Raw genomic sequence first — 27,617 nt, forward strand, 5'->3', positions numbered from 1 at the left:
CAAAAAGATCATTTAATCCATAGCAAAAGAACAAAAAAGGGGCTTTCCAGACCGAGCCTGGGCTTTGACCCTGGCAGGGCTTGGGACCAAAAACTGGGCCTTACCCAGGCTTTTTCAGGCTGGGCTTAGCCCAGGCCTGGGAAAAATAAAAGCTGCCTGATCTGGCTTTATGCCTGGCATGGGCCTGTGGTTCGGGCTTTTTTGGACCGGGCTTCAGCTCAGGCCTTTTTGTGCATGTCCATAGAAATAAGATCTACAACTCTAGAAACAGCAACCTACCATTTAATCCAGCAGTAACAAGTATGGCTGGATAATTCTGAGCCTTCACCTGTTTAAAAAAAGTAATGAGCTAACTTTGAACATTCGATAATCTACATATGGCGGGACTCCAAACTTTTCAGTTCACTTAAATAGCAACTGAAGAAGGGATAATGGTGCTCACGTTGTCAACTGGTGAATATGATTTCATGTAAAAGTAGAACTCTTCCTTCCGAGGATCACCCCATTCCTGCAATAAAAGAAAGAAGTGCTCCACATGAAATCGGCATTAAAAGAAATCTATACAAACCACCATCTATTCCCTACAGCTCCTATAGTCAACTTCTGAGAACAACTTCACTGAAAATGGGTTTCTTTCATTCAGTAACTCCATTTTGTTGAAGAATATATGCAGATGAAGATTGATGTTATGCCACAATATTTTGCATAAAATCAATGAATTCAGATATAACTATATTTTTTACCATTATAAATAGTTTGTATAAAGAAGATTAAGGATGGCAAGTAGGTTACCATAGCACAAAGAGGGGATTGCACAAGTATAAAGAAGATGTTGCCACGTGAAGCTAAATAGCATTAGACTACAGATGACAATCCTTGAGATGGAAATATCTAACAAAGGCGGTGATTTTAATTAAAAACGGAGATGGTTAAAAGACTGACTAGTACAAGTGAGAAAATGAGCATACTAAGATGAAAAAAATCAAATGATGATAAGTATAAAAAGCTTTATGTGTGGCATCCAAGGTGAACTTTAAGGCGAGGACAATGTTGAAATAGCTCATGTAACTCCTTGTACACCTTAAGCTGAAACGTTCTGTTAATGCTGAATCCACCTATCTATTGTACACTCTAAGCACAGGACCAGGATGGTTTCCAAATGAGAACCGGAGTATTTACAACAGCTTATTATTTGGTAGACAATTTGTGGCCATGGCTGGTATATTGGTTAAATGTCTTTCCACAGCATCATAAAAGAACCACCATCACCCTCCTAATCAAGACATTTTATCTGCTGGATTTATAATTCAATAATGCAATTCCATTAGTCCTTTAAGGTTGGTTTCCACAAACATGGACCACTAAACCCAGTAAGTGGCTAAGAAATTATCTCAGGACTGATCACTCCCTTGACTTCATGATTATTCATCATATTTGAGGATAAAAATTGATAATTAATTGCCCGATAAGGAGCAGATATAGAAGCAGGCCAAATTGGGATCAAGCACATGTGAGTGAGGAGAGTTGAGATAGACATCACATAAACGAGGTAAGACCACATGTACACCAGGTAAGGGTCTGAGCAGTAGAGGGTACCTCTGCTCTCAGCCCAGCAAAATGGAGAAAGTTCGCAAGGAGAAAGAACAAATGTGAAGGTTCTGCCAAGACTCAAATTCCCTGCTGCAGCACCCCAAACCTGAGCGGAAGTCAAGGGGTTACTCAGGGAGAAGAAGCTTTAAATGATTCAGACAGTTGCCCTGCTGGCAGAGCTGGAATCATATTAAAACTAAAGTACTGATATGGGATACAGAGCAAGTTGTGATCCCAGTCTTGGATATAGAAGCAGTGCTGTGGCAGGACATAGAGACTTTAGGATGCATTTATATGGTCAAAGGCGGTTCTGCTGTTGCATGCATATTTATCAAACTATGGAAGATATTGTTAAATCTCAGGATTGAAATGGTAGTTCCACAATTGCAGGAGATATGGTAAACACACAAATTGACACAACATAGATGTCAAGTGGAAAATAGATTTTGTCAAACTGAAGTTAGAATTGTTTATTGACAATATTGTGATTTTATCCTTTTCAGAATCATTTAACAGGTAAGATCTTCCAAATGGAGAGCCCAAGTTCCTAACCTACATTTAGTCAACAGGTAAATGCAACGAAAACAGAAGCATAAAAGCACTTCAGTTTCCAAAATGTAATATAGATCACCTCCCATTCTGCTGTTGTTAGAGGAATTGTTGGATCGAGCATTGTAGTCACAACATCTACAAATGGTACTCCAGCAACGGCAACCTTAAATAAATCAGGACGCATGTTTAGAACAGCACCAATAAGCAATCCCCCGGCACTTCTTCCGTTGATGCAAAGTTTTTCTTTCGTACAATATTTCTTCTCTATCAGATACTCGGCACAGTCAATAAAATCTGTGAAAGTATTCTTTTTCTGGAGATATTTCCCATTTTCATACCACTTCCTCCCCATTTCTCCTCCACCACGAATGTGGGAAATTGCATATATAAAACCACGGTCCAACAAAGACAACCTTGATGCTTTGAAACTAGGATCCAGGCATATCTGCAGGACAGATAAGAATTATATGGCTTGAAAAGTAAAAGTTCAAGCATGCAAATCTGATGACAAAATAGACATGAAAATCGAAATTACTTGCAAGGTAACTTTTTTCTCATATGGCTACAGATATACAAGATAACATAGTATTACACAACAACAAATATCAAATAAAGACATTTGTGGCCGTACACACGGATAGTACACCAATACTCGGGGTAAGCCCTGGAGCATTGGTATAAAGTTCGCGATCATCATAAACTCTAATCTTCACAACCTAGCAAAATGACATAGGTGTCCCTCATTTTTCCTCACGAAACCGGGATATTTGGCTTGGTGCAGAAGCCCGTTTATGAGTCCAATATTCATATGTTTCACAACTTGTATAGAAGAACAAGGCATGATGGCCTGACTTCCTATTTTGACTAAGAATCCCTGCTCCTGCTGGATGGGATTCTAAGAAACCCTTCAATATAATGAATTTTTAAGAATATAATGAATTTTTAAGAAGCTTTTTGCTTTGTAAATGAAATTCGAAAACGAGCAAAAAATGAAGAAAAGAATGATAATAATATCTCATCCATTTCCTTTCAAATCTTTCATGTAGAAATTAGATCTATACTTAATAGATATTAAGTAATAATAATTCCAATTTAGAATTATCAAATTATAATATCTCTCAGACTAAATCAGGTCATAGAGACTTTTCTCACCAACCTGCAAGACCAAGAATTTGAACAAAGATCTCTGCTTACACTTAAAATCTCTCTACCTCTCAAAGTCACCACTCCCTCTAGTGTGGAGGTCAAAATCCATCCTATCCACCCAGGCCAGTAGGATTAGAGCACGTGAGTTTTAGATGTGCAAAAGCAAGCCATGTCATGTCTACCGTTGTGCGGAAAAAATTGGTTGCAACAAGTTCACCTACCTGTGATGCAACAACACGAGTAATATGCAGCCTGTGTTCTCTCATGGCAGTATCAAATTGCTTAGAAGTAAAACACCCCAACAGAAGTAATAAGCAATTCAGGAAGAAATTTCTGGTTGCTATTCCACTGTCCTTATCATCTCTGTGTTCTGTGGTGGAGTTCCCTGCATAATACTGCACTTAAAATCTCTCTACCTCTCAAAGTCACCACTCCCTCTAGTGTGGAGGTCAAAATCCATCCTATCCACCCAGGCCAGTATTAGTTAGCAAACCTTTTAAATGGGGATTCTCTATATTTTACTATAGAACGGAGATTTCTCCACTATATGTTTCAAATTAAAGAACTAATTCTCTTAGTTGCTGGAAAAATTAGGACTCCCAGAAAATGGTAGCAATTGGTACTGCAAAAACATTAATATATCGTTGAATTTGTCCACTATTAGTAGATAAAATGATTTCTTTCACTTCTGAATCACAAACTATTCGATATCCTACCATCATATGAAATAAAAGACTGGTATTTGAAAATATTTTTAGCTTGAAAATTGAATCAAATCTCCGTACAAAATCAATATCCCAGAGTTTTGAAATGATTATCTGGGGACAAGTAGGTAATTTTCACTTAAAAGTTGGTGCAAAAAGACAATTTTGCAATTAAGATGGGACATGCTAAAATGGAAATTGTTGCAACTGTCATGAGGGATAGAGTAATGCTTTTGCACAACTTGATCAGGGTTACTGGACTCAAAGCATACAAATCTTCATCACTTCCAAATCCATCATGTTGTTTAAATCTTACCACAAACATGAAATACTTATAAAACTACTTCTACAAGATATTAAACAATTTTGTTAGAACTCCTAAATGCTAGCTTATGTTAGTTGACATACACAAATGACAATGACCGACTGCATCTATTGATGTTATACTAGTGGTGACCCGTGCAAAGCACGGCTTATTTGCTTCGATTATAAAATATATATGACTAATCGGTTGCTATCATCTTGGTGCAACCAATTTGAATGATTTCTAGCTTACAAGTCAAAATTAGATAAAAAATGAACCAACATGTATATGTGAAAAGACATTACTTACAGAAAAGTGCAAGTGAACTTGAATCTTCTTGGAGAAGTCCTAAAGTACAGATAACTGTTATCGAATTCTCATTCGTGATAAAACAACCAATTTAACCGCATTATTTCCACAATTTTGTGGTCAAATCAATAAATTTACTCTATTCAATTCAATATCATATTTACAAAATATTAGTAGTCCTGAACCCCTTCAAGCCCCGACTTGCAGCCTTCATTTCTAAGCTCCGGCAGGCGCCAGCCTCTGCCTCTTCTTTCCCAGGCTCTCCTGGCCTCTGCTTTTGCTCTCCATCTTTTGCCTTTCCAAACTTCTTCTTCTCAACTGTTTGGACCCTAGCTTCCATTTCCTAGATCCAGATGCAAGCCAGAACTACTCTCCCCCACCCCAAACACCTCCAGGACAGCCTTCTTCCTTTCGTACTCAGACATACAAGGATCAATTTAACAACATAAGAATATGCAGCGTGAGGGCAAGGATATTCAGTTTGAGAATATCAAGAACATGCAGCTTGAAACATCGCAGATACAATTATACAAAGGCCTGAGGCATATGAGTTATGCCTTAATAGGTAGGGACAAGATGATCCATAGTTATCTAATGCATGGCATAGATGTCAGACTTTATCATGCTTATGTATTACCAGCAAATACATATCACATTTATATTTGTGTTAACAGACTTTTACTATCAACAGCCTACCACAGATGTGAGACTCTACTGAAATCAAGAATTACACCCTACAGTCTCCAGGTTCGGATTCGCCACGCTAACACCCAGTATGCACTTACAAGGCAGAAAGCGAACATTCTCCAAGGAAGGATTGAGACCTAGAAAATTCTAGGTCGTTTTAGAGATGTCTAGTGTTCTCCAAAGTATCATAGCACTCTAATATCTTTGTATCTTTCTTGAATACTCTTGATACTTGTAAATGTCCTGGTTTTTGTAGAGAGACCGAGAACCTTCGTGGGACTAGAAGATTCCTTCAAGAAGTGAGTCACCTGGGAAAGGAAACCTCTTCATGTTATACCATCCAACGAGAAACTACCAAAGGAACTGTTCAAGCAAGTGATCCTGATAGATACCCAGGCATAAGAATTAAAAATCTTGAGCCTTCACTCAACCTCTATTTTATTCTTTGTATCATTTCATTTTCCTTCCAGGCTTACTTAACTCGACAAGGAAGGTGAAAAGCTAGGACATGTGCACTAGGGGGTTCATCCCCCCCACGAATCGCTCCTTGGAGTAAAACCCCCATTCTGGGGTTGATTAGGATGGTATGTTATAACCTGCACGAGACGGTCAAAGCTCCATTTTTTTAAAGCTATTAATATTGTACTTCCTTGATTTTCTTTTTTATTTCCATAAATACTTGTATTTCATTTCATCTTTTAATACACTTTTAAACACTATCAGCTCTTCCATTACGTATTGTTATGGGTCCCAATAATTAAGTGCATTTGTTAAACTCTCCAAATACGGAAAATTCTACCAATACTCAAACCACAAATCCACCAAATTATATTATATTCATTTTATGGTTTTCTTTTGGGTTTTTATTCAATAAAAATAATATTGGCGAACACGTTTTTTTGTTGAATAAACATTTTTTTTACAATAATTCATTTTCCTGTTTTATAAAAAAAATAAAAATAAATGAATGAGTTTTATATAAATATATATAAAGACCATGTTATAAGAAATAACATAATGCATACATACAGAGAAAAACAGATAATATAGAAGTAAAAGATACCACATCCATTACCTCATACGATCCATAACCATAAAGCAACAGTGGATCCGACCCATCAAGCTTGACCAGATCCTTTCTATAGACAATTGATATAGGAACATGAGTGCCATCTTGAGCAATTGCCCACTCCCTTTTGGTTACATAGTTTGAGGCATCAAAACCACCCAATACCTGATTCCATCAAAAGGTGGTCCATTAGACCTAATAATTAGATTTTTTTGCCTAAAAAGACAAAAAAAACGAGTGGAGAATGTAAAACATGCTCAACAATATGAGAGAAAGACTACATCCTCCAGAAAGAGTTATGTTCTGATGTAATTAGAAAAAAAATAAAACAAACTGTATGTAATAACTTCCTCTCATCCTGTGATCAGATAAAAAAATCTGACTGCAGATAGAGTGACTTACGAATCCATCACATTACTTTTTTACTTTTATAATAAGCTTGTTATGTTTGTTACAATTGACCAAGTCTGCACCAATGCATCCGGTATGATTAGTCATTTGTAAAGCAGTAAGGAAATTTTTCAGTGTATTAGGGATGAAAACTGTGAATTTGATAGTAATGCTCTAGAATTTTAAGTCCTTATGATCTATAAACCTTATCAAACTTTGAAATGCCTAAGTAACTGATGTTCTATTTTCAGAACATATAATATGTAATATTCAACATATAGCATATATTGTATGTAGAAGTTGCTAACTTGTATAAAGGAAATCATTTTCTCATTTCCTCTTATCACTCTCAGTGAACCCTACAGTTACAGCTTATATCATATATGAGCTCTAAATACTCAAGACCAAGGGAATGATTCTTTTGGCATTTGCTTCCTACAATATGTTGGCGCAAAACTTTAGTACTCTGATACACGAGAAAGTCTCTCAAGCAACCACCGATCAGAAATGAGAAGCGTTGACCTGATATGCATAGCCCATGCTTCTCTCTAACATCCAAGTATTTAATATGAGGTTGTGGCTAAACATGGTAATAAAGCCGATTAATGGCTTGCTTAACTGTTGCTCCTTTCGATCTAAATCCTAGCAGACTGAGAATAGAATGAACTTCAATGAGATCATTCTGGAGCGACTAGGCACAAGAAGGATTAGAGCTCTCAATTACACATGCATCTCAACTTGTAGGAGATTATAATACAATAGCTCAGCAATACAAGGGCACTAATGGAAATTTAAAGAAATCAATATATGGAAATTATATTGTTCAGAGACCAATTTGTAATTCATTATTATTTAAAAATCATTGGGGGTTCAGGATTTTAGCATTTAGGTTGGCATACCTTTAGGACATTTACTGCTAGAAGATGATCTAATTATGTTTCTTTTTTAAGGTAGTTTAGTGGTGGTATTTGCTATAGCCTGTAAAATAGATATAATGTACTCTTCTTATTACTTCAGTGCTGTAGTCTAGGCCAATTTACCCATATTCATATCATTCTCAGTCATATTATAGCAGTATAGCACAAGTTTGGAAAACCCTAATTTGCTTCATAGTACCAGAGCCTTGGTTAGGACTTGGGATAACCACATGAGTTTGCGTTTGCCAGTGGCATAGCCCAGCATTAATGGATATCGTTTTTCATTCTTTGTTTTGTGTCACTATAGTCCTGATTCTTATTGACTGTCTGGGCCTTAGTTCCTTCACTGCTCCACCACTCAAAAGCTTCCCCTGACAGAATTAATCTTGCAGCATCGTTTGACATGATGCACAGCCTTTCCAGATAGGGGAAGGAATGATTGTAAATGATTACCCCAGTGAGGAGTATGTAGCAGACATAACAAGAACCCAAAACAGGAATCACAATAAAGGTGTAACAAAGTAACTAAATAGACCTCCATGATTATGAAATTCTGGCAGGCCTAAAAAGAAGAGAAAGTAAACTAGGTTGAATAATATATCTACCATCATGTAACTTACCGTTTCGATTTTCTTCAGAACTGAAACTCCTGTATTCATGTCATAATCATATGTAGAAGGGGGCGTTCTCAGAGAGCTATAACAAAACCGCAATAAACTTGAGGAAAATTGTGACTCTGCTGGATCCACTGAATAAACAGGATCAATAAAATCAACAGCTCGACCACCTTGGAGACTTTCAAGTGGTTCGCTAACAGCGGGAAGAGAGTAATAAGTTACCCGAGGTAGGCCCTTTTCACGCTCATAAACTACAAGGTGGTCACTAAAAAGCTTTACATCCTGTATTTTTATGCTGGAACAAGACAGCCAGGAAAAGAAAGACAAAATAAGAGAGGGAGAAGTATGAGGCTGGTAAAAAAATTAATAACAGTAGAAAATTATTTAGAAAGACAAATTGAAGGGACAGTGTAGACTAAACATCCATCAATTTTAAGGAAAAAATTCTCCGGTAAAATGTACAGTAGGTCCCTTTTTGTGCTTAAAACATTCCAGGAGAGGTTGAAAGCTGAAAAGGAAAGTTGGATCATAGGAACGGAAATACATAAATTGCCTACGGTTATATTCCAAGAACGGACACCATTGGACAATTAATTTTTGTGCCTTAGAATTGCTCCCATCAGCATAAGGCGCATGGAGTTATACGATGATAGTCTGATGCGAATTGCAAGATTAAATTAAAGAGTAAATTTATCGAGGTGTAGGCCAAAAAAAACACAATTCTGGTTTGGTTAGCAGTTTCACAACTAAAATCCCAACTGCATACAGTGCTAAATGAATACTTCTTTATTTATGTTACATATTCTATAGATGGGTGAATAGCTTTTAAGGATATAGATGAATAGTGCTAAAAGAAGAGGTGTCCCCACACACAAGCCCCTTTTGCTGGTTACCTTATTGAATATGTTCCGTCCATTATTTTGAAGGGACTTTGTTTTTGCTTCACTTGTTCATTTTCCTTGGGTTGATGCTAATAAAAATGAGTTGTTGGTTGTTCCGCACCTCCTATTATCTTCATGATTGAAAAATGCAAAAGGAATAGACTTGTTCGACTTCTAAAGAGCAAATTTTGTTTTGCTAATATCATTTCTGTTTTTCCATCAGTATTTATGTTCAAAAAGTTCGCTATTTTTTATCATGCCAAGTTGGAACTATAGAATATCTATTTTCCAACTAGTTCATGAGTGTCATGAGATAGAATTAGATAAATACGGTCAAGTTAGGTTTTCATATGTTTATATATCTAGGCCCATGGGCCTTACTTGTCTACTACACATATTCAGGGTTCTCCCCAGGTATTAAGTTCAAATTATTAACAATAGAATAGAAAATTTCACTTCATGGCAAATTAGAGTGCTCAATGATACCATTGACCATACCAGACATACATTGTTGCCAGTTGAAATGCTCTTAGGCTAAAAACTTCATGGAATTGTATGTTCATTGCAATTACCTGACCAACTGCTCATCATGTATCAGGTATGATCTAATTTGGACAGAGGTCAAGGTGGTTAGGTAGCCTAGGTGATGCTATAAGGAACTTACAGCTTACACTACAATTTTGGAGAACTAATAAACTCTCTGCACAGTTGTTCACGTTTGTTGCAGATCTCCAAAAAGAACTTTTTCATACTTGCAACAACTAAAGAGCTTTGTTCATTTTGCACCATAACTAACTAACTATCTGAGCTACCCTTGGCATATCCATCTATGATCATGCCATTGTGTAAAGTAATTTGCTTTATCTCTTAAAAGTGTTCATCATTTGTGGTGGACAAATTAAATGCATGAAATATAAATACCTTTGAGTCGACAAGGAAGAACACATACTTTGCACTCAAGCTAAAGCATATGGGCCCCTTGATAATAACAACTTATGGAAGTACAGTGGTACCTTTCTCTGTGAGGAAGAAGAATTGTAGTTGCCTTTACATTGTCCAGCGGACAGGCTAGCAGTTCTGAGTTGAAAGCCTCATCACTTCTCCTTTTAATGAAAAAATGATTGCCACGATGGCTGACTGATGTATCAATGCCCTCTGACCGAGGTGTCAAAACCACAAGACCGTTCTCAGGCTTTGAGATATCAAAATAGAACATAGACCTGGTAGTTTTACTTTCTGATCCAACAAACAGATATTTTTTGCTGTCAGAAGCTTCAAGATCTAGAGAAAATATATCATCCTTTTCATGATAAAGACATGCATCTGCTGATTGATTTGTACCCAACTTATGGAACCACACCTGTAAAAACCAAAGATTATGTCGTAAAATTGATTGTGATATTAGTAATATATAAGGCTAAAACTGAAGCTAATGTCTCCCTTTCTGGTTAGCATGGTGGTTGCTACGCACCCATCTCTTGCATTTCCTTATTGGCAAGTGTTTTCTCACAGAATACTTGGCAGCCAATAAAATCTGTAGTAGATATATCGTATAGATGAAAGTATAGAAACCTACGGACAACTTAGGAAAGCAAGAGAATCCATAATAATAACTAGTAATCTATCCTGCAAGCAAGGCATAAAGAACCTTTGGTGCATTGGGCACAAGGGGCATGCTTATTTTGGGTTTCTCACCTGTTTCCTCGCTTGAAAACCAGCTCAGGTTCTTGGAAATGAGAAACAAAGGGACAGCAAAATATTCCAACAATTTCAGAACTCACAGGCAATATCGCAGTTGCTTAACAGCAAATTCTAACAGAGAGAATAGGGATAAATCGTGTGACGCTAGGACTTTAAGCCTCAAGCCATTAGCAGGTCTTAATACTCTATCATACTATCTGCTATTTGTTAAGATACCACGATGAGTCATGAAGGTAGCGAACTGCCAGGGCAACATGGTGACACACCCCTGGCATGACTTCCATAAGGTAACAAGTCATTCGCAATACGAATTTTACATTTATATTTAATATACTTCGATAATACCTTATCAATAATTACTTAGATTATAAAATATCATAGACATGAAACTGTTTATATAGAACTTCTTTACAAAATCAGCATTTAATAACAATGCAATTTTGTTCTCTGTATTTCTTTCATTCAAAAGACTGCTCATCTTTCTAATACGAAATTTTGCTTCAACCAGTAAAAAGTTATGTTTCTGCTTTTATCTTTTATTCAACTATCATAATGACGGTGCACCCACCTCTGAGTACTCTTGGCACTCAGGAGTAAGTGGACAACTTGTCAACCAACTCTCCTTTAGCTTCTTATTAAGACACTGTTGCTTCTTTTACACACTTATCGCATACCAACAGGCATATGCACAGCTGCATCGACCTACTCACTGAGAATTGGAGACGTGAGGCAGGCATGTACACAAAAACACAGAGTGAGCTTCAACAGTTTGATAACACAGAACATACATAAAAGACAGCATGAAGCTTCAACGGATTGATAAGCACCAGATAAGATGAACGAAAATGCTTAAACGAACAATTTCCCAAGTTTAAAATCAAGTCTCGATTTTAGTTGTAGAACCTAGAAAAACGATTATTATACTCGGCGTAAAGTCATTACCTTGTCTGGCCTGAGAATCGCATCCATGGTGACATATAGCAAAGCCTCATCGCCTGCCCATTCAAGATAACACGTTACACCAACCAAGGGCTCACCCACCGGTCTGCAAGTCTCAGCATCCATGACATGGATGGTATAGATCTCATCTCCTTTAGTGTCTTCTGCATATGCTACCAATTTGTGATTTGGACTAACCTAAAGATGGAGCAAAAAGTCAATTTAAAAAAGGATTACAATTTCAGTTTCTGTCTTAAATGCCTTTTCCTTTGTTGTGTTTGTGCTAGGTGTTTGGGAGAACAACAAAGATGAAAGCATAGGTTGCAGAAAGAAAATTTAATCTCACTTGAAAAGCACCAATGCTGTAATATGCATGTTCTTTAGCCTTCACATTTTCATCCAAAATCACATGCTCCGGAGGAGCTTCTGATCCAGTTGGCATTATATCGTGAACAGATGGTACAGCCCCACCATTTTCTACAAGGCGTCGACAATGTTGTACGTACTCCTTCCCCTCCAAAGTCCGCTCATAATAGTAGTAATTCCCTTTGCGTATAGGTGCAGATATATCATCCTCTTTAATGCGGCCTCTTAACTCAGCATAAATCTGATCTTCCAAATGTTTGGTCCCTAAAATTTGAACACTCTTGCATTAGACGGTTTGGTTTTATCATCAGAAAAAAGCACCTATGAAAAAGATTTACCAAGAGATAGATAAATGATGGAAAGCAAAGACTGTGATAAGGTTATTCCAACACAACTATAAGTTTTGAAGACAGAACTATAAAAGAAAGCAAAGATACAAGCAATCAACTACTCTAATCCGCCGTGATACGGATCCGTCTAATCTGATCCAATCTTTACCCAAGCCCAAAGTGTTGAATGTTTATTCCAGACAGCCCAAAAGAGTGGAAGATAGGGCTGGTCCCAATTAGCTATTACAGATTGAAAGCGTGTCAAATAAATGGCGGGAATGCAGGTAGCATGAGGTCATTGTGATTTTTCTTGTTAATTGAGTTAGGCTCTTAGTTGTGGCTTTGAGAGAGGGAAGTTTTCCCTAGAGTCGTGTTTGTTCTTTCAACTGTAAGTTTCCAATTTCGTTTATAATCAATTGTTGATTTCCCTTTCCTTTTAATCCTTTCATTCTTCCAAATTGTTTGAGTTCTTATCATTGGTCCGACCTACCATTGAATAGTCGGAATTCTCCATGGAAACTCGTTCTCAACAAGCTCGATTGGATCATCATGAGGAACAGATTCAGAACTTCAATCAGATGTAACTGAGATCAAATCGGCAATACATTCTGTGGAATTGGATCAAGTGGAACAGGCTGAGTTTTGCAAATTCGTGATGAATTGAGTGAAACAACAAGGTAAGCCATCGGGTACCGATATTGGTGAACGATCTAGTATTTTTTGAGGAGGATCAATCGGATTTCTTCTCTCAAAAGAAATCCAACTTTTCCTTTGATAAGGGAGGGGAGCAATTATCGAACGATCACCTTCCTTGGGCAGCAAAGAAGGTGAAGTTGCCTGAGTTTTCTGGTTTCGATCCTCAAGGATGGATCAAAAAGGCGGAACTCTACTTTGAGATCCATGGGATTTCTCCACAACTACGTATCTGTCTGGCACAATTGAGCATGGTAGGGGTAGCTCAACACTGGTTTACCATCGTGAGGGACATTTATGTGCCATTATCGTGGGATCAATTTACCAAAGAGCTCCTACAACGCTCCAATAGTTTGGAGATTCAAAATCCTTATGAGCAATTGGCAATGCTTCAAGAGCCAAGAGGTAAATTTCATTCATGAATATATCGAAGATTTTGAATATCTATTGTCGTTAGTTCCTCGTTTACCGGAGTCCCAAGCCTTGGGATACTTCATCGCGGGTTTACGCGATAAGGTAAAACGTTGGGTGCAACTTCATCGTCCTCAATCTCGTCTGGACGCCATGTATTTGGCCAAAGACGTTGAGGAAATCTTTCATCCGTCTGTGATTAGTGTTTCCCAGTCTCAATTTCGCTATCAGAGCAATGGGAGTGGTTCTGGATCGACTTTACGACCAGATCTGAAGCATTCCTTGGGCCGGCTTGATTTTAAAGGACCTGTTAGTACTCAGCTTAATGACAAAGGCCCAACATCATGACTTGAGTCCAATAGATCGGAGCCCAATCGATTTGTTTCCTCTACACAACCTAATCCAGTCCCATTCTCCGATTCATCGACTGTAGGAAATCGGAATAGAGGTTTTCGTTCTCTTACTCGTATTGAATGGGAGGATCGGCGAAAGAAGGGTCTATGCTTTCGTTGTGGTCAAGCTTTGGGTCTAGCTCACAATTGTCCTGAAGGTAAATTGAGGGTTCTATTGTTGGCTGAAGATAAAATTGTTGATGATGGTGGTGAAATCAGGACCATGGATGCGTCTGAAGATAGTTTGGGTGGCGACGAGGAATCACCGCCGCTCGGGTTGTGTACCGTACTGGAGTTTCATGGATCCTTAGCTACGGCTGAATCCGAGGCGAGGGGCTCCTCTCAATCGACGAAGGCTTGAGTCCCCTACGGCCAGAGCACTCAATGGGCTAGGGTGGCCCCATTTCGCCTTACCAACCCCAAGGGGGACCGGAACAGGGGCACGAAGCTGCTCTTTTATAAGCTTGAAAATAGGCGCTGTAAATCAATTCAAATAGATGAGGCCTTTTGGCGAAGCCAAGTCAATTTCGGGCCACCAAACCCTGCAACTGATGAAAAGGCCCTATGGTATGGAGTAAAGGGAAGCGTGTACATTGGATGTGGTGTCTAAGCCTATTTCTTTCTGATTTAAGCTCTCATGTTTGGAGGAATGTTTTCCCTCATGTTAGTACCAACTCAATCCCACATAAATGCTGTGGCATAAGTTATCTAAGTCGAAGATCTCGGTGGTCTTGTGAGTGGTTGATAGATTTTTTTAGAAAGATTCCCCATTGGTAATTAAAAAATAGAAAGAATTGACTACAAGACTGCACCTCCAAGTTAGCTTGACGGTCCCAACAACTCGCGATATTTGGCAGGGGGCAAAACCTTGAAGATCGAAGGGGCCATTTCGAGAATACCGATTGTAATTTTGGTGGATAGTGGGGCAACTCATAATTTTGTATCCCGTAAACTGGTCACGGCGTTGATAATATCTTCTCAATTTTTCTTTGGTATCAATATTAAATTGGGAGATGGGCATACGATTTTTGTGAATCAACGGTGCTTAAAATTACCAGTGTTGATTAGTGGTTGTGATTTTGTGGTGGATGCCTTGCTCTTCGAAATGGATCATTTAGACCTAGTTTTAGGTATGGAGTGGCTAAAAACTTTGGGAGAGGTGGTGCATAATTGGAAAAATCAATCGATGCAGTTCTAGTTGGGTGGAAATCAGTTTGTATCCAAGAGTTATCTGATTCGAAGGTAAAGCAAGCTTCCCTCCACACTTGGTTATCCTTGGAAGAAGCTCGTAATGATTTACCGGTCGGTTACATGTTGTGGATTACGATAAACGGGACGATATGTTATCCAAGGAGCAGCAGGCTGATTTACAACGCCTATTCAATCAATTTATGGTTGTTTTCCACGACCCAACAGATCTCCCTCCTCGTAATTAAGATCATGGCATTTCGTTAGTATCCCCTACTTCCCCGATTTGTGGTTGTTCATACCAGTACCCGCATATTCAGAAAGCGAAGATTGAACGGCAGGTGAAGGAACTTCTTTCTTTAGGAATGATCTGTCCTAGTAAAAGTACCTTCTTGAGCCCGGTAATTTTAGTTCGAGAGAAAGACAACTTTTGGCGAATGTGCGTAGAGTATCGTGCTCTCAACAAGGCCACCATTCCTGACAAATTTCCAATTCCAGTTGTCGAAGAACTCATCAATGAATTGACGGGAGCCCATTCTTTTACGAAATTGGACTTGAAATCGGGGTATAATCAGATTCGCATGAAACCCAACAGCATCGAGAAGACAGCATTTGGTACCACGACGGCCACTATGAGTATCTAGTGATGCCTTTTGGCCTCACTAATGCGCCGGACACCTTTCAAGCCATTATGAACGACATCTTTCGGCCTTATTTACGGAAATTTGTCGTGGTTTCTTTAATGATATCCTGATTTACATCCCTTCGTGGTTCCAACACTTGGAAGATTTGAGCACGGCCCTTCAAGTTATATTCTCTAATCATTTTGTGGTCAATCGAGAAAAAAATGTTCGTTTGGACAAACTTCTATTGATTATTTGGGACACATTATTAGCGGCCAAGGAGTGGCCATGGATCCTAAGAAGATATCGGTTGTGTTGGAGCGGTCAGTTTCGAAACAACTAAAAGGCCTACGTGGATTTTTGGGCCGTACGGGTTACAACCGTAAGTTTATTCGTCATTATGGTAGTATTGCCAAGTCGTTGACAGATTTAACCAAGAAGGACGCTTTCAGCTGAAGTACGGAAGCTCAAACAGCCTTTGATGAGTTGAAATGAGCCATGGTCACGACTCCGGTGTTGGCTTTACCGGACTTTTCGATTACCTTCACAATCGTATGCGATGCTTCGAGACGGTGCATCGGGCCAGTCTTGATGCAACAACAAAGACCCATTGCTTACTTCAGTAAGGCGTTGAGTGAGCAAAATTTAGCGAAGTCGGCGAATGAAAGTGAAACTATGGCCCTGGTGTTAGTTGTTTAGCATTGGCGTTCGTGTCTATTGGGGACTAAATTGTGTGTATACAGATCAGAAGAGTCTCAAGTTCTTGCTGCAACAACGTATTACGAATCCCAGGCAACAAAATTGGGTGGCCAAGTTGTTGGGATATCAGTTCAATATTCTGTACAAACCGGGTCGTGAAAATAGGGTTGCCGACTCATTGTCTCGACGAGCAAAAGATGGTGAGCTGACTTCGTTGATGTTGGGGACAGTTTGGGTCCAAGGGACTCAACTTATGGAGGAAGCGCGTAGCGATCTGGGTTTATAAAAGATTATCCGTGACTTAACGAACGACCCAAGTACTCATCTCGGATATGTGGTTCAACACAATGTGTTGTATTACAAGGATAGATTGGTGATTCCTCGTACATCGAAATTGATTCCTTCTCTTTTAAAGGAATTCCATACCTCTCTTACCGGGGGACACTCGGGATATTATCAAACCTATCGTTGCTTGGCCACAAATTTATATTGGCCAGGAGTGATCGTTGCGGTGCAAGAATTCGTGAAGGCTTGTGACATATGTCAGCGATATAAGGCCAGTTCAACGTCTCCAAATGGGTTGCTCCAACCACTCGACATCCCAAATGTGATATGGGAACACCTATCAATGGATTTTATCTTGGGTTTACCCAAATCTAAAGGCTATGATCCTCTTTGGTGGTGGATCGATTGTCCAAATACAACCACTTTATATTGATCAAACACCCATATACAGCTAAGTCCGTGGCAGAAAGTTTTTTTGGGGAAGTGGTCAGACATCATGGAATTCCTAAGTCCATCGTCAGTGACCGTGATCCTTTGTTTCTTAGTCATTTTTGGTAAGAGTTTTTTCATTTGCAAAGGACGAAGCTAAACATGAGTTCCGCTTATCACCCGGATTCGGATGGTAAGACAGAAGTGATAAATCGTTCTTTAGAGACGTATATGCGGTGTTTTGCTATTGATCAGCCACGTTCATGGGCGTTGTGGGTTCCGTGGGCGGAATTTTGGTATAATTCGACCTTTCACGGTTCCACAGGTCGATCTCCATTTGAAATAGTCTATGGTCGTAAGCCCCCGACGGTAGTTCAATTTATTCTGGGGGAAGTTCGAGTGGAAGCAGTAGGGGAGGAATTACGTGACCGTGACAAAGCTCTGAGACAACTCAAGTCGCATCTAGTTCATGCTCAGGCTTTGATGAAAGAACAGGTTGATAAAAGGCGTCAAGATGTGCGTTTTCAGATTGGAGAATGGTTTTATGTTAAATTGAAACCGCACCGTCAAATGACTATGACTAAACGGATTTATCAAAAGTTGGCAGCTAGATTCTTTGGACCGTTCAAGATTATCGAAAAGATTGGACAGGTTACTTACAAACTGGATTTACCTCCATTGTCACGTATATATCAGGTGTTTCATATCTCATAACTAAAAAAAGGTTGTTTTGTCGCCTACGGTTGCTCAAGCTTTACCTCCCGAGCTAGAATTAGATGACAGATTTACCGTCTCCCGAAGAGATTTGTGCGGTACGTACAGTTGTACAAGATGGGAAATCAGTGGAGCAATGGCTAATATGTTGGCAGGGGCAGTCTCGGGAAGAAGCGACGTGGGAGGATGCAAACGTAATCAAGGGTCAATATCTGGATACAAGTCTTGAGGACAAGACTTTATTGGAAGGAGGGAGTAATGATACGGATCCGTCTAAGCTGATCCAATCTTTACCCAAGCTCAAAGTGTGGAATGTTTATTCCAGACGGCCCAAAAGAGTGGAAGATAGGGGTGGGCCCAATTAGCTATTATAGATTGAAAGCGTGTCTAATAAATGGCGGGAATGCTGGTAGCATGAGGTCATTGTGATTTTTCTTGTTAATTGAGTTAGGCTCTTAGTTGTGGCTTTGAGAGAAGGAAGTTTTCCCTGGAGTCGTGTTTGTTCTTTCAAATGTAAGTTTCCAATTTCGGTTATAAATCAATTATTGATTTCCCTTGCCTTTTAATCCTTTCATTCTTCCAAATTGTTTGAGTTCTTATAACGCCGCCTCCAAAAACACCTATTTAAGGTCATGCCCTCGAAGAACGGTAACGCCTCAATATCCTGCCTCAGTTGCTCATCCCTCATCCTCACCCCCTCGACCATGACACTCTCCACCCTCCTAAACTATGATTCAAAGTCCAAACCCCCTAAATGAGAATCTCGTGCATGATATTTGGGTACCAGAGTAAACTGATTATGATGAGATTTCTTCACATTCAACGTCTACTTCTCATCGATTTCCGCTTATCAGTTAGGATTTATTTAAATCTAACTGCAGGGGGGAGAATAAGAGCTTTGTAATTTGATTTATGTAGTCTAAACTTGATTCCTTTTAAGTAGGGTGCAGCTACCTTCGGCAAAATCTCATATCAGGTGCTTTCGCCTTCAAGGTGCAGTGGTATTGGATGCCACTTAATCTTATAGTGGAGTTGTTGACCAAAAATACAAAGTTGAGTTAGGAGGTACAAGTTTAATCTTTTATTTGAACAAAGAGAAAATTCTCAAATTATATAATTATCTATCAGGCTAGAATAGAAAGAAAAAGAAATTTAGGCTTACACATTGGAAAGATAGAGAGAAGGACCCGAAGGAGAGCCTAGGCAACAAAAAAATCCTTTTCCTAGTAGTTAGTTGCTTGTGTCTTCTTCATCCTCTTGACTCTCCAACTCTCTTTTTCTCACTGTGTGCATAGTGAGGGGGTCATAAGGGTTGTGCCTAGCTAGTTGCTTACATGTGTGGCATGTTGTATATGCAACATATCACTATAGTATAGAATAATGGTGTTCATTTTCTCTATATTACACATTGCCTTCATTTATAACTAGAGTTTCCGCTCAACAACTTACTTAAAAACAATGAAAAATAATTCCATTCTTTTCTGTTGTGATGGTTTTAGACCAATCTAACAGATATCTGTTGATAACTCTTGAATAAGACCTAAACCAGCTAGTTTATACAAAGGAGTGATTTTAAGTCCATTTGTTGAGTCTCTTTTATCTCTATTTCTTATTTCTTTTCTTTTTTGAGCTGAGGTCAAGAGTGAAGTGTAGTTTATTGTGGTGACTGGCCATGGGCTAGGAACAAATGATGGAGATATTCTGGAGTTCAGTTGTGGAGGTGAGAGCTATTAGGAGCAGCAACAAAGCGGAAATAGTGGAATAGAGGCAACAGCAGCAGTATTACAATTGTCTGACTAAAAGGAGGGGGCAAACTGGAGATCATGGAGAAAAGCATGGACAACAGTTGCAGTGGCAAAGAAGGTGGAGATAAAGCTGTCCAAGGCAGAAGGAGACGGAAGTCAAAAATCTATAAAAGGAAGGATGAGGATAAAAGCAGAATCGAAAAAGAATTGGTGGATCAATCAAGCAATTTCCATATTAAACTCGTTTTTGCACAAGAGAATTTTATCTCCCTTGGAAATTTTTCTTTCTTTGTTCAAATATTTAGGCTGGGATAGTAATAAACAATTTACTTTCCTGTAACTTAAATTATGTAATGCCTTCAGTTATGGGCTAAGTACTTTAATGGATAACGGAGGAATTTCTAAAATCTTTAGTGCATTTTGAACTGCTGGGACTTGACACCTTGTGATTGCCATTATTATCGAGAGTTTTTACTTCTAAAATCGTTTGTTGAGTTTCAGCACCATTAGTAGGTTCACAATTGTACTTTACCTTGCAGCGAAGGAAAGCGCAGTGGAATTACTTCTACTTGTAATGCAAGAGGATAGCCCTAGCAGTTTAGAAAGAGGATATAGAAATATACACCTTGCCTTCTATGGTCTTGAATGTTTGAATTAAGATATCTTTATAAACTTAAGTGGTGATATTGTGTTTGGTTCCATAATGTCTTTTAAAAAAATGACATCTGTCCAAAAATTGAAAGTTGATGGAATTGGAATGAAATTTAACCCGGTTTGACCACACATTTGGTTAACAGGAATTGCAATGGAATATGTCAAAGGAATTGGAATTTGTATGTTTGGTTTGCAGGTTTTCATGCTCCCCAATTTCTGTAAATAAAGGGTATCCGAACGATGGAGGTGAAGAGGGTTGCTGACTGAGATGAAGATCACGACAGGGCTCACGGCAGTCAGCGGCAGTGCGAAGATGGTTAAGGACGGCAGTGGTCGGTATGAAAATGGGGAAGGAAAGGAAGGGCGACAAGAGTTATTAAGGAGGAAAGAGATGAGAGAAAAAATGAGGGTATGTGTCTTTTGCAATAGATTCCAAGAAATGGAATGTCTATTCTTTACTAAACACCCCAAAGAATTTGAATTCAGCCATTGGAGAAATTTGAATATTTTACTAAACCCCAAAGAATTAACCAAAAGCGGGAATGGAATTTGGTCAACGGATTTGACAATTCCTTCAGTTTTCATTGGAATTCGACAAACCAAAGACCAACTAACTGATTTTGGCAAACGTTTTGTTTTTCAATCTGCAATGAGACAATAGTCTACCAAGCTAGTAGCTACACTAAAAAGTTCAAATTTGGCCCGTGGTACACTTCTTGCTACTAGCTACAGGTAGGCTACATCGTTCTAGTGCACAATTGAGTCATGAAATTTATTTAAAAAATTATTTATCAAATTATTGTGTTTATCTTGTGTTCTTTTTATGTTTAAACATAATAATAACCTACTTTAATTGGTTTTTTCAAATGTCTCTGTTAAGTACCACTTTGGGCTAGCATTGAGGTAAGACAATAATGACTAGCATATGTAGAGATTCATTATGCGATATAGAATCCACAAATAAGTACAAGTTGGGGAACTTATATACTGAACAGACCCGTTATAAGAACATTGTATTGGATGACCTATGAGTTTCATAAACGTTTCTCATTTGGTCATTGTATATATGTGGTTTGTTGACTTGAAGTTGTGAAGTTTGTTATAGGTGAATGATGTACTTTGACACTAACTATATTCATGTAGTAACCAAATGACAGAAAGGTGGTTGGATATGTCATACAGTTAAACACTAACTATAAGATTTGTCTCTCATATATGATGGAAGCGATGCCCTTGGGCCCCTTGTAAGAATATTACTTAAGAAACACATATGGTTTTAAAAATTGGTTGAGGCATACGCCTCGAGGCGGCCTAAAATCGTTCATGAGGCAACGCCTCTCAACTCCTGGCAAGTGTGTATGCCTTGGTGGTTGAAGGCGGTAAGCATAAGTGAGGCATACGCCTTTGTTGAAGGTGTGTACGCCTTTGTACTTTTTTATTTGAAAACCCAAAAGGCCGGTGGTTTTCTCACTTTGTTCTTCCTTCTCTAGTAAAAAGATGTTGTGCTTATATATAATATATATATATATACTTATAATAAATAACTTGGGTGACACGTGTCATCTTCTGGTGAGTCGGTTTTCTTGTTTTCCCGCCTAAACACGTATCTAGACACAATCTACATTAGTGGTTCAATTAGACTCATTTGAACGTTCTAGACACAATTTACATTAACAGTTCAATTATACTCATTTGATTGACATGTGTCCTCTTATTCAATCAATTCCACTAATTTAGGATGCAATTGATTTTATTCTTGGGTTAATTAATTCGTGTGGTAACTGTTCCCGAAAAAAATGGTGTTTACTTCTAAGTTTAAATTCAATTTACCGACATAGTTTCATTTCTAAATTCAATTTATATTCTAGGGTTAACTTCATTTTATTCTAAAGTCAATTTACTGAAAAGTTTTACTTTGGAGTTACGTCAGGAGAACAAGTCTGAATTCATTCTTCAGAGTTAGCTCACCCGAACTCTGAAGTTTGCTTTTTCAGACATAGCTTACCCGAACTCTGGAGTCTGAACTTTGAAATCTTTTTTAGACTTAGAAAAAGAAGTTTGAAGTCTTCTTTTTCAAACTTAGAAGTCTAAACTCTGAAGTCTTCTACAATTCTGAAGAGTACAAGTCTGAAGAGTCATTCTTCAGAGTTAGCTCACCCGAATTCTGAAGTTCTTTTTTCAGACTTAGCTCACTCAAACTCTGAAGTCTTTTTTTTTCAGACTTAGAAGTCTGAACTCTAATTTAATGGGATTGATTTTATACTTCAGAGTTATTTCAAGAGTACAAGTCTGAAGAGTCATTCTTCAGAGTTTTATTTCAGAGTTATTCCCAGAGTACAAGTATGAAGAGTCATTCTTCAGAGTTAGCTCACCCGAACTCTGTAGTCTTCTTTTCCAGACGGAGCACCATGCAGAGCCTCTGCATAGTGCATGCAGAGCTTCTGGCTAGCCTATACAGAGCTCATAAGTCTGAAAAGTTTTACTTCAGAGTAATTTCAAGAGTACAAGTCTTGTAATAAACTTATCTAGACTTTGAAGATAAGTCTTTAAGACTTAGACTTAGTCTTGTAAGCCAGAGCCCCTCTGATTGGTCCGACTTCTGGATGGCTTTGCTTCTTGTTGTTTATTTGAACCTTGGAAAAATATTCCAATCCATCATAAGGAACCGGAGGGGATTGGAATTCAAATTCTTTAAGTATTTAACATTTTTTTTAACCCGGGGGATCTGGTTGATCAGACAGAGGGCCTTTGGTTGGCCTTGCTTTTGGTTGGTGAGTCCACAGGGGCTCTGGTCCTTTAAGAACCAGAGGAGCTCTGGTTGGTCTTGCTCTGTATGATGCAAACTTTATCATGGGGTCTTTTTCAAAGATATTGGGTATCTGAATAACTCTGAACTCAAGGTCTTCGGACTTCGTCTTCATATTTGACACAGGCGCACTTCTAAGTTTAAATTCAATTTACTGATATAGTTTCATTTCTAAATTCAGTTTTATTCTAAGTTTAACTTCATTTTAACTAATTATTGATATAGTTTCATTTCTAAATTCAAGTCTGAATAGTCATTCTTCAGAGTTATTCTTCAGAGTTATACTTCAGAGTTATTTCAAGAGTACAAGTCTAAAGTCATTCTTCAGAGTTATACTTCAGAGTTATTTCAAGAGTACATGTTTGAAGAGTTGGCTCACCCGAACTCTGAAATCTGCTTTTCCAGACTTAGCTCACCCGAACTCTGGAGTCTGAACTCTGAAGTCCTCTATTTCAGACTTAGAAGTCTGAACTCTGAAGTCTTTTTTTAGACTTAGAAAAATAAGTCTGAAGTCTTCTTTTTCAGACTTAGAAGTCTGAACTCTGAAGTCTTCTACAAGTCTGAAGAGTACAATTCTGAAGAGTCATTCTTCAGAGTTAGCTCACCCGAATTTTGAAGTCTTCTTTTTCAGACTTAGCTCACCCGAAGTCTGAACTCTGAAGTCTTTTTTTTAAAACTTAGAATTCTGAACTCTGATTTAGTGGGATTGAATTTATACCTCAGAGTTATTTCAAGAGTACAAGTCTGAATAGTCATTCTTCAGAGTTAGCTCACCCGAACTCTGAAGTCTTCTTTTCCAGACGGAGCACCATGTAGAGCCTTTGCATAGTGCATATAGAGCTTCTAGTTTGCCTATACAGAGCTCTGAAGTCTGAAGAGTTTTACTTCAGAGTTATTTCAAGAGTACAAGTCTGAAGAGTCATTCTAAATTTACCTCTAAGTTTAAATTCAGTTTACTGATATGATATAGCTTCGTTTCTAAATTAAATTTTATTCTAGGGTTAACTTCATTTTAACAAATTATTGATATAGTTTCATTTCTAAATTCAAGTATGAAGAGTCATTTTTCAGAGTTATTTCAAGAGTACAAGTTTGAAGTAGCATCGGACTTTCGATGATCATTCATATCTGTAAGATAAGTTCCTAACATGATTTAATTTTTTCAAATTACCCCGTGTAATACACGGGATTGAACCTAGTATATATATATATATATATATAATTATCACTTTGTCTCCACTCACTATCTTGTCACTATGTTGTGTTCGTATATATACCGGAATCTGACAATGGCATACCAAAAATATATATTACATATCTACAGCACAGTGAACACAGGGGTATATGTGAATATGTATATATAGTGTTTATGTATATGTATATAGGGTATATATATTTTGTATATTAATGTATTGTATTATCGGCCTATGGGATTGTGTTTTATATGTTCATAATTTATATAAAATTTTATTTGTTTTCCGCCTTGTATATTTTATTTGTTTTTTGAATCCGGGTTACTTGTAACTCCTTGAGGCTTACACCTTACCTCGCCTCGCATTTCCATACTTTAAAACCTTGGAAACGCATGCAAACTCAGATAGTCAATATGAAGTACAAGATATGTCGTGTCGGTATATGCGGGAATCAAGAAATTGTGGATTGGACATAACAAGGATGACACAATCCACATGTCTTGTTCAAAAAGGACATCAAGGACAAATGACTTAAATTATACAATGGATATTATCATGAATTAATGATAGGTTTAATCAATTAATTCTCGTTATTTTGGTAGTGTTGATCTATGTTGTTAATTGCGGCACAATAGCGCCGCTATTGCGGCGATATCTCGGATAGCGGACATTAGCAAAATAACGGTGGTCAGATTTCGGTTTAAATTGCGGTAGCGCAATTTTGACCGATATTTAGGGTCAATTGTGTTTGATATTAACGTTACTTTTTGGGAGGGTTGGGCTTTATTTTCAGTCTCTGTCTTTAGATAATGAACAGAGAAGCAATGGGAGGTAATGAACAAGTTGGACCAAGTACAAGAAGTAAAAGGGAGCACTATAGGGATGATGATGATCACGTTGGAGATGAAGGGGGAGAAGGGGAAGAGTGGGAAGCTAGCCTAAATGAAGAAGTGAACATATTAGATGATGTTGACTCAGATACTGAACCTATTGTTTGCAATTAGCTCGTTTATGGACATTTTTCCTATTTTGAAAACGATATGTTTATGTAGGCATATTTATTTATATATATAATTATATATAATTCCAAGAAAGATTATATGAAACGCTATTTTTGGACCGCTATACCACCGCCATAACCGCTATTTCAAATATTGGTCCCAATCGCAATTTTGTATTTTCACCGCTATAACAGCATAGGTGTCGAAGTGTTGCAAATATGTTATACCCTATGTTATTAGTGGTACAAGTAGTTATTGCATATAGCATACAAGTAGGTATTGAATATGCCTAAGGGGGCGTTTATCAAACACTTACTTGGTAAGTGTTTAACGCATAAATTTCCTCATCGGATGAACATGAGAAGGGTCAAAAATCTTACCGGGTAAGAGCGATGAGAATGATAAAGAATCTTACCCGGTAAGTGAGGATGACGACTCTTACCCAGGTAAGCGCTTACCCAGTAAATTGTTGCATTCGATATGTTTTGATTACTAAAATCTTACGCATCAAAATAAATTATAGTGTTAACTCCTATTAGTAAGCGCTTACCGGGTAAGCATTTGGGTAAACGGCCCCTAAGTATAAATAAGTACAGATGGACGGGTAAGTGAGCATTCGATTTTGTAGACAATTTAGACTTGAGTCCTGTCAGAGTCTTTGACCTCTCAAAATCCAGAAAACCTTTTATTAATCATTCAACTGTGAGTAATACAGCCAAATATTAACATTGATTTTACTGTTTTCATCGGGTGTAAATCAAGATACCATTCATTACTTATGATAATAAATCTTATAATAACAAATGAGATACATTATTATCACCAACATAACAAGAACCCAAAGGGTCGCAAACTAAGAGCACTCTAGGATAAGAAAGTAATCAACCAAGGTGTTGTTTAATTGGGATTAATGAATATTTAATTAATGAGATTAGTTAATAAGTTACTAGTAGCCTAAAAGGTTTCAAAAGGGAAGAACCAAAGGCCTAAAAACCTTTAAGGAGAGGCTTATTTATAAGTAAGCCTCTCTCCTTCTCCCTTCATGACTCACAGCCAAAGTAAAAGCGGAGGTTTAGGGTTTATATGTTCTCTCTCCCAAAGTTGAAACTTTTTTTTGACGTCTACTCTTGTTTTCGATATGGAGGTGAATAGTGTACCTGAGTTTTGGCGTTCCTGGCATTTGATCATGATCTGGCTTTGGATTCGAGTTCGAATCTTTCAGTTCAACCTCTTCAACAATTTCAACGAGAGGTAAAACTACTAAACACCCCCATCCACATTGTTTTCTTTGTATCATTGGTGTGGGTATGGTTTTCAATCCATTAAGCTTAAGATCCAAAACCCAAACGCTTTTCTGCCCGAATATTAATTGATTTGAACACGTTTACACTTTTCTCAAACTTTTGTCGTGATTAATAAACTACTTTGTATGATTTAAAGTACATACTTCTAATATGATTCCGTCACAATATTCTTGGGTAGTTTTTTTCTGCCTTTCATTTCAAACGTGTATTATTCTTTGATGGGAGTTATATAATTTAATTTTTGAGTTTGCAACGCTTAGAAGTATGTATCTCCAAAGTAATGCAGTGATCACGATTTGACTTCATGTTCAAAACTCGCCTCACATAGTCTTGGAATATCAACTTTTGTTCCTAATTCGATTTACGACTTTTCTCCATTTCTTCAAATTGAAATGCATACCCTTTTCATGTTACTTGTCATTTATAGTATCGAGCTGCTTCCACTTTGTTAGGCTAGAGTGAACCCTATTCAACTTCAAATGGCACGAATTCTTTCAATTGTCAAATATAATATAGATACACACACAGTACATTAACCTATAACATAAGCCAATCCACATCGACTTTGAATGTTCGAAGCTATTCTAGGAACTGAGACTACAAGTACAAGAAATGACATAGAACATAGTTACCTGACATAATGAAATCAGTATAAGCGTTCTCTTGTTGAAGGTACGAAAGGAGTTCCGGATTGGAACGAGAATCATCACGAAGCCAGTAGTAATTATCAACCCTAACGTCTCCGAACATTTCCATTTCGTGCTTCACCTTCTTAGCCACAGGAGGCCGCAGATTACTGGAATTGGTTGCCGAATCAGTTGCAGCCATAGCTGATGTGGTGGAGAATGAGGAGCTGCAGCTTCTTCTTGTGCGGAATCGTAGAGACAAGCAAGGGAAACCGGAGGCAGAAGAGATCGATCCTCCAACACGCCGAACTCCGACTCTAATTTGGGCCAAGGGGAACACTAACATCGTGTTT

General features: G+C 38.0%; 1 protein-coding gene across 1 annotated transcript in view; it reads right to left on the reverse strand.

Moving 5' to 3' along the window:
- LOC112521231 (protease 2) overlaps nucleotides 1–27,617 on the reverse strand; it is a 37,869-nt gene extending 10,252 nt beyond the window's left edge. The window contains exons 1-9 of the mRNA XM_025129967.1: nucleotides 27,271–27,617; nucleotides 12,153–12,436; nucleotides 11,810–12,004; nucleotides 10,180–10,526; nucleotides 8,289–8,580; nucleotides 6,368–6,526; nucleotides 2,222–2,587; nucleotides 443–508; nucleotides 280–328 (exon numbers count right to left, since the gene is read on the reverse strand). Of these exons, the coding sequence (XP_024985735.1) occupies nucleotides 280–328; nucleotides 443–508; nucleotides 2,222–2,587; nucleotides 6,368–6,526; nucleotides 8,289–8,580; nucleotides 10,180–10,526; nucleotides 11,810–12,004; nucleotides 12,153–12,436; nucleotides 27,271–27,610 (2,098 nt within the window). The 5' untranslated portion in view covers nucleotides 27,611–27,617. The remainder of the gene's footprint in view (nucleotides 1–279; nucleotides 329–442; nucleotides 509–2,221; nucleotides 2,588–6,367; nucleotides 6,527–8,288; nucleotides 8,581–10,179; nucleotides 10,527–11,809; nucleotides 12,005–12,152; nucleotides 12,437–27,270) is intronic.

The sequence above is a fragment of the Cynara cardunculus genome, assembly GCF_001531365.2.
Source record: "Cynara cardunculus var. scolymus isolate 2C chromosome LG 11, CcrdV1, whole genome shotgun sequence".
In the NCBI taxonomy this organism is placed as follows: domain Eukaryota; kingdom Viridiplantae; phylum Streptophyta; class Magnoliopsida; order Asterales; family Asteraceae; genus Cynara; species Cynara cardunculus.